This window comes from Scyliorhinus canicula, chromosome 4, assembly GCF_902713615.1.
Source record: "Scyliorhinus canicula chromosome 4, sScyCan1.1, whole genome shotgun sequence".
Lineage (NCBI taxonomy): Eukaryota > Metazoa > Chordata > Chondrichthyes > Carcharhiniformes > Scyliorhinidae > Scyliorhinus > Scyliorhinus canicula.
The window spans coordinates 191737079-191751524 of NC_052149.1; the positions used below are offsets into that span (position 1 = coordinate 191737079).

At 42.9% G+C, this 14446-nt stretch overlaps 1 protein-coding gene across 2 annotated transcripts; it reads right to left on the reverse strand.

The window, feature by feature from the left end:
- Nucleotides 1-8127: 8127 nt before the first annotated feature.
- LOC119965262 (thymosin beta-11-like) lies at nt 8128-9880 on the reverse strand. Of its 2 annotated transcripts, none has more exons than XM_038795767.1 (3): nt 9730-9880; nt 8782-8889; nt 8128-8484 (listed from the first exon to the last, which is right to left on the reverse strand). In XM_038795767.1, exons 2-3 carry the CDS (start codon nt 8879-8881, stop codon nt 8447-8449), a joined length of 138 nt encoding a protein of 45 aa, XP_038651695.1. In that variant the 5' UTR covers nt 8882-8889; nt 9730-9880; the 3' UTR covers nt 8128-8446. The 2 variants fall into 2 exon arrangements, with proteins under 2 accessions (XP_038651695.1, XP_038651696.1); XM_038795768.1 differs by having other exon boundaries at nt 8782-8886; nt 9730-9879.
- Between the last annotated feature and the right edge of the window lie 4566 nt (nt 9881-14446).

The window sequence follows — 14446 nt, forward strand, 5'->3', positions numbered from 1 at the left end:
CATTGGAGTGATGGATCAAATAGCTTGGCAGCCTCCCAGTGTGTATTTTATGCAGATAGTCAATGAATCTGAAACTATGCTGCAAAAGACCATGGGGGACCAATGTTCATTCATGAAATACTTTTGCAGTCTCAAATTAGGCCAGCACATACACATAGCACTTTCTCAAAGAATGAAAAAGCATTCTGTTATATATATGGGAATCCGTACTTAGAATAATGAGGCCCACTGACCCAATTATCATTATTTTAAAGGGGCCATTCCCCTGGCATGATGTTGGGGAATTGGGCCTCTTATTTGTCAAAATACAGAATTAAAAATTAGATTTTTCCAATCCGTACAGTTAAATGTTGCGAGATTTTGTGCATTTACTCAGTAAGCCATTGAGGGAATGAAGAACAACAGTAACTACCTAATGAATGCGGCATCTCTTACTATAAATTTAAATTTTAAAAAAAATTTGACTTACTGAAGGGAAATTCAGTTTTACAACCAAAACCTGACAACAATTTTGAAAATGACATACTATATTTAGCTTGAAGCTTATGGTACATGTATCCTTATGTTTAAATCAAGGTAGTCCAATGTGAAGTTTGCTATCATTCTGTGCACAAACATCTTTCCACTGTTTTGTATAACAGAATATTAACATCTTCAAAGCCTTATACAGTGATGCCAGCTGCTGTATCAAGACCAGCACAGGCACCATGGACTCCCTTCAGCATCAGTACAGGAATACGGTAAGGCTGCATACTCTCCCCATTCTGTTTACTCTTAGTTATTGATTTCATCATGAGGAAAGCAACGGTGGATGCAGACTTTGGCGTCCTATTGCAACACCACCAGTTGGCGGTCCTGGATTTCATAGAAAACATTGTTTTGCTGGCCAAAGAATTCCACTCCAAGTCATGACCACCAGTCTTAAGAATAGCACTGCCAGTGTTGCTCTGTGCATCAGCTTTGACAAGTCCAAGACAGTGATGATTGGACGGCAACAAGGCTATCACTATTGGACAACAGAACATTGAGGACATTGACCACTTCCCCGATCCAGGAAGCAAAATCCCCAGGGACAATCCCCAGGGATTGTAGAGATTGACGTTCACATAAAAATCAGTAAATCAGCAGTGGTCTTACTAAATGGCTCCACACATTCTAGGCATCAAACACCATCAACATGGCCATGAAGCTGCAACTCTACATATTCATAGTATTACCAACTACAATTTATGTCTTTGAGACAGGAAAGAGAACAGCAGAGGTGTAATATAAGTTGGACACCATTCATCAGTGCTGCCTGAGATCCTGAGGATCACATGGAAGAACAGCAACACCAGCAAAGAAGTGCTGGAGAGGACTGGTCAGAGGCACCGGTGGGATACCATGACAGAGAGACAATTAAGGCTGACAGGACACATATTTTGCCTTTTAGGACATATGCGGCACAAGCTTGGCAGTAGAATGGCCACCGCCAAAGGAGGAAATCACAGCTAGCCAATGAAGACCTGGCAAAGTACATTGAAGGAGTACCTCCAAGAGGAAGACACCACCTGGGCTGTAGCGAAGGAGATTGTGATGGACCTGGGCTGGTGGTGGAGTCTTACTGCATGGGACTGGAGGAACTAAGTCTGGAGGAAGTAAGTAAATAAGTATAAGGGAGTGCTGTGTCTGATAAAAAGGAGGCTTATGGCAAATGCAAGGGGCTCACAACAGTGGATGCCCCAGTAGAGTATGGAAAGTGCAGGGGGTTTCTTAAAAATAAAATTAGGAGAGCAAACAGGAGGCATGAAAAAGCCTGGCGGGCAAAATAAAGGAAAATCCCAAGGTGTTTTTAGATATATTTAGGGCAAGAGGGTAACCAGGGAAAGAGTAGGGCCCATTAGGAGCCAAAGTGGTAATCTGTGTCGATTAAGCCGAAAGACGTAGATGCGGTTTTAAATGAGTATTTTGCATCTGCGTTTACTATGGAAAAGGATAATTTAAAAAAAAAAGAGTACCCAATTATTTTTTTCCAATTAAGGGGCAATTTAGCATGGCCAATCCACCTAATTTAGCATCTTTGGGTTGTGGGGGTGAAACCCATGCAGACACGGGGAGAATGTGCAAACTTCACACGGACAGTGACCCAGGGCCGGGATCGAACCTGGGTTCTCAGCGCCTTAAGCAGCAGTGCTAACCACTGCATCACCATGCCACCCCCTACTATGGAAAAGGACGATGTAGGCATAGAAATTAGGGGGGGGGGATTGTGATATAATTAAACAGATTAGAATTGTGAGGGAGGAGATGTTAGCGGTTTTAGCAGGTTTAAAAGTGGATAAATCCCCAGCCCCAGATGAGGCGTATCCTTGGTTGCTGTGTGAGGTAAGGGAGGAGATTGCAGGGACATGATGGTAATTTTTTAATCTTTTCTAGCTACAGGAGAGGTGCCAGAGAACTGGAGGACATCTAATGCGATACCATTATTCAAGAAGGAAAGTCAGGATAAACCAGTAATTACAGGCCAGTGAGTCGAACATCAGTGGGAGGGAAATTATTGGAAAAACATTCTGAAGGACAGAATTAATCTCCACTTGGAGAGGCAGGGATTAATCAAGGATAGTCAGCATGGCTTTGTTAAAGGGAGATCATGTCTAACAAATTTGATTGATTTTTTTTGGAGGAAGTGACGAGGTGTATTGATGAGGGCAGTGCTGTAAGGGAGACTGAGCAAGGCAATTTGGCAAATTGGATCCAAAGATGGCTTAATGGCAGGGTGTAGAGGGTGTTGGTCAAAGGTTGTTTTTGTGTCTGGACTTCTGTGTCCAGTGATGTACCTAACCACAGGGACTGGTCCTGGGCCTCTTGGTGTTTGTAGTGTACATTAATTATCTTGGTGTGAATGTGGGTAGTATGATCAGTAAGTTTGCAGATGACACAAAAATTGTTGTGGTAAATAGCGAGGAAGAACGCCTTAGTTTACAGAACAATGTAGACGGGCTGGTCAGACGGACAGAGCAACATCAAATGGAATTTAATCCTCAAAAATGTGGGATGATGCATTTTGGGAAGACTAATAAGGCAAAGGAACACAAAATGAATGGTAGGAAGTACAGAGGTTTAGCTCAGTGGGCTAGACAGCTGGTTTGTGATGCAGAACAAGGCGAGCAGCGCGGGTTCAATTCCAGTACCAGCTGAGAATTCTGAATTCTCCCTCTGTGTACCTGAACAGGCGTCGGAATGTGGCGACTAGGGGCTTTTCACAGTAACTTCATTGCAGTGTTAATGTAAGCCTTCTTGTGACAATAAAGATTACTATTATTCTATAATGGCAACCATGAAACTACCATTGGTTGTCACAAAAAACAATATGCTCACGAAAGCCCTTTAGGGAAGGAAATCTGCCATCCTGCATGTGACTGCAGAGCCACAGCAATGTGGTCGATGCTCACTCAGCTGCTTCTAAAATGGCCCAACAAGAAGTTCAGGACCTGAAATTTTCAGAATACACCCCCGCTGACTCCAACAGGCTTTCTGTCATTTTGAATGGGAGCAGATGGGACTTCTGTGGATCATTGGGAGGAAATCCCGCTTTGGTGAGCTGCCAGCCAAATGTATTGGCGCTGCAGTGACGGGAAAATTGATTCCAGGCTGGAATGGGCAGGAACCCGGAGGGAATCTTGTTGCTGCAATTTCAAGTGCCGTCTCTCCCCCCCCCCCCCCCCCATCCCACCCCACCACCCCGCCACCAGATCAGCCATCATCTTATTTATTTTTTTCCAATTAAGGGACAATTTAGCGTGGCCTATCCACCTATTCTGCACATCTTTGGGTTGTGGGGGTGAAACCCACGCAGACACAGGGAGAATGTGCAAACTCCACACAGACGGTGACCCGGGTCCGGGATCGAACCCGCGTCCTCGGAGCCATGAGGCAGAGGTGCTAACCACTGCTACACAGTACCCCATCTTATTAAATGGCAGAGCAGGCTTGGGAGGCCAAATGGCCTATTTCCGCTACTTATTCATATGTGTGGCCTGGCTCATTTGGCACTTAGGAGTGCTGTTGGGAAAAGGTATACTGGGAGACGGTGAGTTGAACAATACTAGCCTCCAGAGGAATATTGTAATCTTGGTATTTTGAAGGCTCCTATTGATTTCTTATCAATTATCCTAATGCTAGTGAGTTCCAATTTTCGCACAGGAGCAGATCCTGAATCGACACAAAATAAGCTAGTAAAATAAAACTGCAGCACAGAATACATATTTGAGCATGGAATGTTCTTCTTTTGATCTAAAAAGTGCGTTCAGTAATTTGTTTACGGTGAGGGTGTAGGGGAGGGGCTCGGGGATTTAAGGAGATTGTTGACAGCAGAGAAAAGCCTGCAGTTATCTTTGCAGGTACTGTAGATACCAATAAACAAAATCAGCCAGCAAGAAATTCCTTAAAATAGCATAATGTTTCTTCTCGTAAATTGTCTTCAACCTGGGAACTAATCCAGCACTGCTGATTATGCCTGGACCAGCTAAACGTGATGTCTGTTTGGTGCAGACATCAATGTGATCAGCTGACTCTTTTTCCAGACACAATATAACAGTGCAGCGACAAGAACATCACCGGTTACAATATTCGAGTGGACTGGGTATGTGACTGAGCACTATTTAAAATTATACAAGGCACGGAATAGCACGTTTATAAAACAAATAGAGGGTTTACATTTAATATGCTTCTTCAATTACAAACAACAGAAAACATATCAATAATCTCATAAGTACAGGCAATATCCAGCAACAGAGTGGTTATAAGTTGGCATTATATCGCCAGCCTGATTTCTTCACAAATTTGTTTGTCCCCTTCAACAAAGAATTAAGGATTGTCTCGTCTGTTCCACTGTGATGCCAGCTGTTCCAAGCTTAGAATGTTCCAAAATCAATTGCCCATCTGTTAGCTTATTCACAATGTCCACATTGGAACCTTTTTTAATACGCATATTAAATATGATACCTAATATGAAAAATACTGTCTGCTGATAAACCTTCCATTTCTCCCAGTCCATTATTTTATCATAGTGGTGCTACTGTTCCCTGTAGAAATCTTCCGATCTTGGACGCGTCAACATTTTTAGAGCAGTAACACAATGCATAGCATTTAAGAAGTGTTTAAGATATTGAAAACATTTTACCTTCGACGGACATTGTGTACAAATGCAGCAGCGGATTTGAAAATTAAAAAGGGATTTTTAATATATAGTTGTCAAAGACGTGAGCCTTGTTTAGATTTTATTTATTCTAAACTTGATGTGCAGTTGGAACCTTTCTGTATCTTAATTCTCGAAACTGCAACAGACAAGTGTTTCTTATTTTTAAAATAAATTTAGTGTATCCGAGGGCAGCACGGTGGCACAGAGGTTAGCATTGTTGCCTGCGGCGTTGAGGACCCGGGTTCGAATCCCAGCCCTGGGTCACTGTCCGTGTGGAGTTTGCACATTCTCCACGTGTTTGCGTGGGTTTCGCCCCCACAACCCAAAAGGTGTGCAGGATAGGTGAATTGGCCACCCTAAATTGCCCCTTAATTGGAAAAAATAATTGGGTACTCTAAATTTATGAAAAAATTTTTTTTTTCAGTGTATCCAATTATTTTTTAAACCAATCAAGGGGCAATTTAGCATGGCCAATCCACCTACCCTGCACATCCTTGGGTTGTGGGGGTGAAACCCACGCAAACACGGGAGAATGTGCAAACTCCACACGGACAGTCACCCAGAATCGAACCTGGGACCTCGGCGCCGTGAGGCAACAGGGCTAACCTACTGCCCCACCGTGCTGTCCCGTGTTTCTTATTTTTGATAACCTTGCATGATTTGAATATGGAAGTCGTGTGGATTACCTTTTACTGCATAAGGAATCTGCTGGCCGAGGACGGATTGTACTGTGCCAGTTTTCAAAAATGAACAGACAGTACTACTGATTGTAGAACAAAAATCCTCTGTCAACACGCTACGATACAGAGGGCTATTGTGTCCAGTGACACTCTCCCGGATCGCATGAAATGCATACGTCATCATCACAAAGATAAGGTCCTCTAGATACTCCGAAAGCTCAGCTATGGAAAGTCAATGATGAAAATACACCTTTAAAATATAACTTTATCTTATAGTGTGGTACAAACTCCATTGTATATTACCTGTTCTGTTAAAACACAACCATTGCCATTTTATTAATTACTAACACCAGCATTTTTTTTGTAACTAAACCAGTCAATTCTGTAGATTTCCGTAAACCTGCCATTGTTTCTGTGTTATAACATTAATGGTGAAATGGGGGAGACAAATTAAATCATGAATTTGATAAATATGTTAAGGAAAATTAACATAATAAATTAATGGAAGAAATCTTAAATCTGTATGTAAATGCAATGTAAATAAATATTATACAATTGAACAATCTGAATAAGGCATCATGGGCTTGATGAATTATTATCGGGCTTGTCCCCTCTCCGCCAATTCTCCTTATTCCTTTCACTTGGGAAATGATGACCTAAGTCAGCATAACTTCCACATGTTGCAGCAGCAGCCATCATCCAACTAATATTTTGTATGAGCTAAGATATTTAACTGTGAGGAGGAAGGATAGGTCATCCAGCCAAGTCCAAACTTACTTTTAGCTGATGTACATACATGTACATTATCAAGAGAAGATTTCTGTCTTGTGAGGCAATTTGTAGCATCTCTAGAGCAATACTGGACAATACTACATGCATCTAATTACAGTCTATCAAGGACCCATGCATTGTTTGTTGCAATTATGTGAAATAACTACATTAAACACCATAATACATTGACATTGTAACATTGCAGCCTGAAAACAGGACACAAACACGTACCGATAATATTTAATCTTTGCTGCATAGTTGGAGTGCGGAGAAAATAAATCATTGCGTTGTCTTGCAAATGTCTGGGAACAGTTGTCTGGCCTCAGCTTGGGGATAATGAGTAGCATCACAGAGTTGAGGTCAAAAATAAATTATAATTTGAACAAAATATAAAATGTAGACTTCTAACTAATGCAACGTGCATTTATTGTAATCTTTCAACCTTACAAAATGGTTATTTGGAAAGTGGTGCCTTTTGGAAAAATTCAATTTAAAATGTTCTTTATAAATTGGAAGCAAACTCCATATATCATTGGAACCATCACACTTTCTGTTACAATGATATTTTAAATGTTACTGGCAGGCCAGAACTACCATTTTGATTAGAACAATTCAGTGGTGATACATATGACATTAATTACTGAATTAAGCTGCAACCTCATTTATGTTTTGTATTGGATAAAAGATCCCCAAAAAGGACACATACTTCTGAATGATGTGCACAGTGACTGTTTAAATAAATGACAGATCCTTGAGCAGCCTAAAAATAAATTTTCCATACATTAAAGGAAGATTTATAGAACCTTTAGAACTACCAGACAATACCATATGTATTTATTTACAGACTACCAGAACCCCAGCATAGTTTGTTACAATTATATGAAAGGATTAAACACTATAATGCATTGAAGTTGTAACATTGCAGTGTGAAAACCGGACATAAACTTGTATGACAATATTTAATCTTCTAATCTTCAAATCCAATTAAGGGGCAGTTTAGCATGGCCAATCCACCTAACCTGGACATCTTTGGGTTATGGGGTGAGACCCACGCAGACACAGGGAGACTGTGCAAATTCCACACAGACAGTGACTCGGGGCCAGGATCGAACACGGGTCCTTGACGCCATGCTATCTGATGCAACTTATGATGGAAGACCACCATACATCATTTTCATTACAGGTATTCTATGTTAATATAACAATTAATTCATTGAAAATGCTGCTGGGGATTCTAAAATAACTTTTACCCAGCCGCTTCACTATTATCTCATATCTTTAACATACATTTAGCAACATTCTAAAAAAAAAGCAAGTAAATTACCACAATGTTAATTCAATTAGTGTCTCAAAGATAGGTAAACATTTATGAGATGCATCAGTTCATTTGGGAGACTTTAATTAAAAGAACCCCAAATGGATTTTGCCAATTAGCTGTAAAGATTGCATGGGGTGAGGAAGTGCAAGAAAAAAATCTAAACTTTTCCACACATTGGGTTATTTCATTGGTTTTTATTAGTTTTTTTAACATGTTAAGCATAGAAGTGTCCATGGAAAATGGATTTTAAATACTCAAATAAAATAAAACCGACTTCACATATTTAGTGCGCAGATACATTGTTTCCTATCACTGTATGGTCCAAACACCATTATTGATAAGTTGGTCCCTTGGTGCAATACAGGGTGTAGTCCCCATCTTGGGAGTGGGCTGGATGCTACAACAGAGTCCCACCCGCAAGTCAGTGAGCAGTAAGGGTTTGAAACAAAAACCAGTCAACTTAAAAAAAATAAAGGTTGCATCCCCTCCATTTCACATTCATGAAGTTGATTCTTGCCTCTTTTCCTCTTCAATTACTGAAACAAAAAGAAACCAATCTATTAGCAAAGCTTATGCAATCTAATTTCAACTGTCTCAGCATGGTTTCTGTAACAATAACCTTCCCAGTAAAATACAATTATACACATGCGTTTGGACACAACCCATTATTTGCTATTATACCAGACATTTAAATATTCTGCAGTATTAAACAACAATTATGTACACTTCACACTATATCACGCCAAATATTAGCAATTTATAATTATGCTGCACAATAGTATCACCAGGTGTGGTCAGCAGTTGGGGGCTGTCTCCAGCTTTGACATACTTACTCTCTTTTGTTGGCAGAGGATTTTTCTCTTTGGTTTCTGTCTTCTTCAGTTTTTTCTTATCAAATTGTATGATTTCGCAAAGATTTGGTTTGTCTGACATGGCGTCTGCTGCAAAATAAAGTCACAATCAAAGGCTGTACAGTGCAATGCGGCATGTAAAGTCACTTAATGGGAATACAAAGCACGCACTCGGAAATAGTATGAGATATTTATCCTGGAATATTATTTCAAATATGGTCTTTTTGTGCAGAAACCGTTTGATCCACGAGTTTCACATATAAAAACGATCATGATATTAATGCTCAACGAAGCACAGCATGAAACTGTACAGAAAACTATCAGCCTTACAGGAAAACATAAATTTTAACATTATGTTTCGCTCATGTCCAATCATTTGGCTCGCAGATTTTGCCTCCCAAAGATTGTACATTAAGATCACGTTAATTCTACATTCCTCTGTTTCGCATTGTTGTCAATGGGAGCCGCCCTATTGAAATACATTAATTCAGTTTCAGATTGTTTGCTGTTATTGTTGAAAGATGAAAAATTGAAGAGGATTCGATGGGTGAATTTCATATAATTCGGAGTTTGAAATGAGACAGATTAACAAAAGAAAGGCTTCCAATACCCAGAATTTGAAATTAAACAGCCTTATTCCAAGAACCTCAAATTTCCAAAATTTGCAATCCAGTTTAATTTTCAACTCTTCAACAATTCGCCCCGAAGATTTTCATGCACGCCTTTGTCTAAATAATCTGGCACCTTCACCCGTTACTAATTTTAACATGGGATATGATTGCTCAGCAAAACTGCTAGAATTGCGAACATCAAGAGATCTTAAATCCAAATACCTGCAAATTAAAGAAATGTTTGGATGCTCTGTAGGATCCAAATGTTAAGGAATGGAACGTTTTTTTGTTAAAACAAGAGCGTGGGAGTATTACTTACCCTTATCTTTGTCCCGCTTCACCAAAGATTCAGATACTATTCTCTATCTGCACTGCCTGGGCGTGGATTAAAAAGCGCAGAGCTCCGCGTGATTAGCATAAATATCTGACACAGCAAGGACCGCCTTTCCGGAAATCAACTGTGCAGCAAATGGTATTGCAGTGTTCCTGAACAGGGTTTGAGCATCAGCAGAAACCTGATGCAAAGCGCAGGTCTGCAGGAGCCATTTCTAAGGATTCAGGACCCAAGTGAAATACCCTATTGGAGGTTTGCACTGTGGGTGTACGCGTGAACTGCCCTCTCCCAGGGATGGGAAGAAAGGTGGCTTTGCACCAATACCCACGCATTCACAGAATGAAAGTCAACCGTGAATAATTCTCTATACCAAGCGAGAACATTTGGATAAAGAGACACTGGAGGAACAGAAGGACAGAACATTATCCGCGGTGCAATATGGAGCATACACAACACAATGACATATTCCCAAACACTTTCACTTGCACCGTTCAGTTGAAATTATTCAGGACCATACAAGAGTTGTCAGAAAACATGTTAATTGTTCACTGGCTCTTTAATTGATAAAATGCCAAGCGTAGAAGATTCTGAAGGGGATTGACAGGGTAGACAATGAGAGGTTGCTTCACCTGCTGAGAAATCGAGAACACGGGGAACGGGCCAATCATTTTGGACTGAAAGTAAGAGAAATGTATTCACTCAAAGGGTTGTAAACATTTGGAAATCCCTATCCCAGAGGAGTGTCAGTGTCTAACATTGAGTATCTTTAAGTCTGAGACAGGCAGGTTTTTGATCTCTCGGGGAAATCGAGGGATTTGGGGAGTAGGTGGAAAAGTGGAGTTAAGACAGAGGATCTGGCATGATCATATTGAAGGGTGGAGCAGGCTCATGGAACATTATGGTCTACACCTGCTCCTATTTCTTGCGGTCTTAGACATAAGGGGAATGTGAGGATGGACCTCTTTCACAGCAAGTGGCAACCCACTGCCTACCAGGGTAGTGAAAGTGGAGGCGATCAGTGGTTTCAAAAGGAAATTGAGTTTCGCTTGAGGAGAATAAACTTGCAGGGCTATGGGGATAGAGCGGTGTCCGGGTGGAAATGACACTGACTGGGTTAGTCTCGAGAGCCAGCATGGATTTGATGGGTCAAAAGGCCTCCTTCTAGGCCGTAACGACTCTGACAACTGAAAGCTGTGCTGGTTCCAATCTGATCATTACCTATCTTAATGGTCCAGACTTTCGATCGACCAGCTCCAAGGGAAAATGGAGTACCCAGCGGAGGAGCTGCAAAAGAAAATAACAATCTGACAAAAATTTACTTCCATTTTTCAAAAAAATCAAATCCTCTTTGGTTAGATGTACACATTCGTACTCGCCAGAAATAGCTGCACATATCTGGCAGGGTTCTTTTCAGTACAAATTAATAAATAGTTATAGGATGGAGGGGAACTACAGTATGATTTAAGAAAATAACACCATGACGGCAATATTTCTCTACCTTTTTATTTTCTAAAATGAGGCAAGAAGACATTTATGTGAATGCAAAGACAATTTGTCAACTGTTTAAAAACTGTTTGTGGGGGCGGCACGTTAGCAGTGGTTAGCACTGGGAGTGTGGTGCTGAGGACTCGGTTCGAATCCTCACCCTGGGTCACTATCCGTGTGGAGTTTGCACATTCTCCCCATGTCTGCGTGGGTTTCACACCCACAACCCAAAGATGTGGATTGGCTATACTAAATTGCCCCTTAATTGGAGAAAAAAAATAATTGGGTACTCTAAATTTATACTAAAAAAATGTTTGTGGCTTTCAGATTTTTAGACCAACCAATATAAAGGTTAAAGCTCCCTACTTCAGCTTGAAATCAAAGTAAACAAGTTCCACTTCTAGCCTTTACTTATCACAGAGTTATGGAAAAGTGACATTGTTTTGCTTTTGTGTCACTAACCCTTACTTATTAGTTGCCAGTGTAAAGTGACGAATTAAAAAAAAATTAGAGTAACCAATTATTTTTTTCCAATTAAGGGGCAATTTAGCGAGGCCAATCCATCTACCCTGCACAGCTTTGGGTTGTGAGGATGGTGGATGGATCCACGCACCAGAGGTGGATCGAGAAGAAGGGAGCAGTTGGAGCAGGAGAATCTTCATGTGCAATAGGACAAGATGGCAGAGGGTAAAGGGTCTGTCATGCCTGCCCAGTGGTCGACACAGCAACTGGTGGACTTTCTGACAGAGGAAGGAGGCCCAGGAGGATATAGCCAAGGCGGTAGAGCCGTTAAAAGTGGGAAATAACTAGGTGGAGCAGAGGCTGGTGTCCCAGGGCCAGGCCATTTGGAAAGTGGAGGAGGTGGTGGGAGATCACGAGGAACAGCTTGCCTCATTGGCAGCCGAGATTGGTGTGATGCAGGAGTTAAGGGAGAAGGTGGAGGACTTGAGAACCATTCCCGGAGGTAGAACCTAAGAATCATGGGGATGTCTGAAGGCTTCGTGGGAGTGGACGTTGGCTGGTATATAGCCAAAATGTTGGAGAAGCTGGTGGGGGAGGGGGCCTTTAACCGGCCCCTGGAGTTCGACCGAGCGCACAGGGCACTGATGAAGAAGCCACAGGCGAATGAGCAAACAAGGGTGATGGTGATGCGTTTTCAACAGCTCCTGGACAAGAAGATACTAAGATTTTTTATAAATTTTGTTTTTTTTATAAATTTAGTGTTCCCAATTCATTTTTTCTAATTAAGGGGCAATTTAGCGTGTCCAATCCACCTACCCTGCACATCTTTGGGTTGTGCGGGCAAAACTCACGCAAACACGGGGAGAATGTACAAACTCCACATGGACAGTGACCCAGAGCCAGGATCGAACCTGGGACCCCGACGTCGTGAGGCTGCAGAGCTAACCCACTGTGCCACTGTGCTGACCCAAGAAGATACTGAGATGAGCGAGGCAGACAAGGAGGTGCACCTGGGAGGGGAGTGAGCTTCGGGTGTACCAGAACTTGGGCGCAGTCCTGGCGAAGAGGAGAGTTGGGTTTAATCGGGTGAAGGCTGCCCTCTTTAAAAAGGGGGTGAAGTTTGGGATGTTGTACCCAGCCCGCCTCTAGATGACATTTTATAGCCGAGAGCACTATTTTGGAACACCAGAAGAGTCGATGGAATTCGTAAGGGACAATGGACTGACGGGAAGGAGGACATTGAAGTGTGGAGGACGTGTGAGGAGATGGGTGTTTTTTAGTCCGCTTTTTCTTGGATCTTTGTTTGGATGGTTGTTGGAGAACTTTTCTCCTTCGAGATGTTTTGTTGCGAATGAGGGTGAGGGCAACGTATTTTTCTTGTTTCATTGCTTCTTGGAAGTGTGCGAGTGGGGGGGGGGGGGGAGACGGGGTAGGAGGCTTACGCGTCTTGGGCGGGGGCTGCCAGGCTAGCTGGGCAGGCTAGTTAATGAGAGCGCACTGGGGGCTGATCAGGTGGTTAGTGTAGCAGAGGGGGATGGGGTAGTTGTTTGGTTTAAGGGAAGGGGGGGGCTGACAAAGGTGTTGTTGCTGTGGTGTAGCATGGGAGGGAGTGGTGAGGGTGGACATCTGAGGGTGGGCCTGGAGGGGTGTGTGGCATGGGCCGGGGCCTGGCTTAAGGTATGGTTGATCGGCAGGGGAGGAGGCGCGGGGTGCCCTCCGACCAAGCTGGTCACATGGAATGTGAGGGGGCTAAATGGGCCAGTTAAACGGTCATGTGTTTTCGTGCATCTGAGGAGCTTGAAGGTGGATGGGGCCTTTTTACAAGAAACACACTTGAAGATCGGGGATCACGTTAAAGAATTGGGGACATGTCCCTTCTGCCAGCCATGGGTAAGGTGCTGCATCAGACGCTGCAGTCGAGAATCCTTGGCCGTTTCCTCATGAATTTGGACCACCTGTTCATCAGAGGCTGGGAGGTTGTTGGCACACAATTGCACTTGCGCTTCTATGTGGCAGATGAAGTCACCTTGTTCACACGGTGTGGTGATGGACCGGGATAGGGCATCTGCAATGATCAGCTCTTTGCCTGGCGTGTAGACAAGTTCGAAGTCATAGCGGCGGAGTCGAAGAAGAATTCGCTGTAACCGAAGTGTCATGTCATTTAAATCCTTCTGGATTATGCGGACTAGAGGCCTGTGGTCCGTTTCCACCGTGAATTTCGGCAGGCCGTAAACGTAGTCATGAAACTTGACTATTCCTGTCAGGAGACCCATACACTCCTTTTCGATCTGGGCATACCATTGCTCAGTGGGCGTCATGGCCCTGGAGGCATATGCCACTGGAGTCCAGGACGAGGAGTCATCTCGCTGGAGGAGCACCGCCCCAATGCCATCCTGGCTTGTATCAGTTGATATCTTGCTTTCCTTGGTTGGGTGTTCGGCTTGAGCAGGATTTTATATCGGTACGTGAGCGTGTCCATTCCATCGAATACGCTGTGGTACTGCGTGATAGTGTCGTCTATGTCGGTTTGCAAATTTCCATTGGGCGAGGCCGTCGCCGGTGACGATGACATGGTGTGGACTCGCTGAACCAGTTTCAGGAGCTTGCAGGCGCGAGCACCGAGCAGGGACGCCATGTCAGGCCTGACTATTTCAAACAGTAATGTTGCCTTGATCGCCTTGTTGGAAAACCCTAGTTGACACGAGCCACTGGCAGCTGTGGCATTGCCATTGTAGTCAAGGAGCTGGCAGGCTGG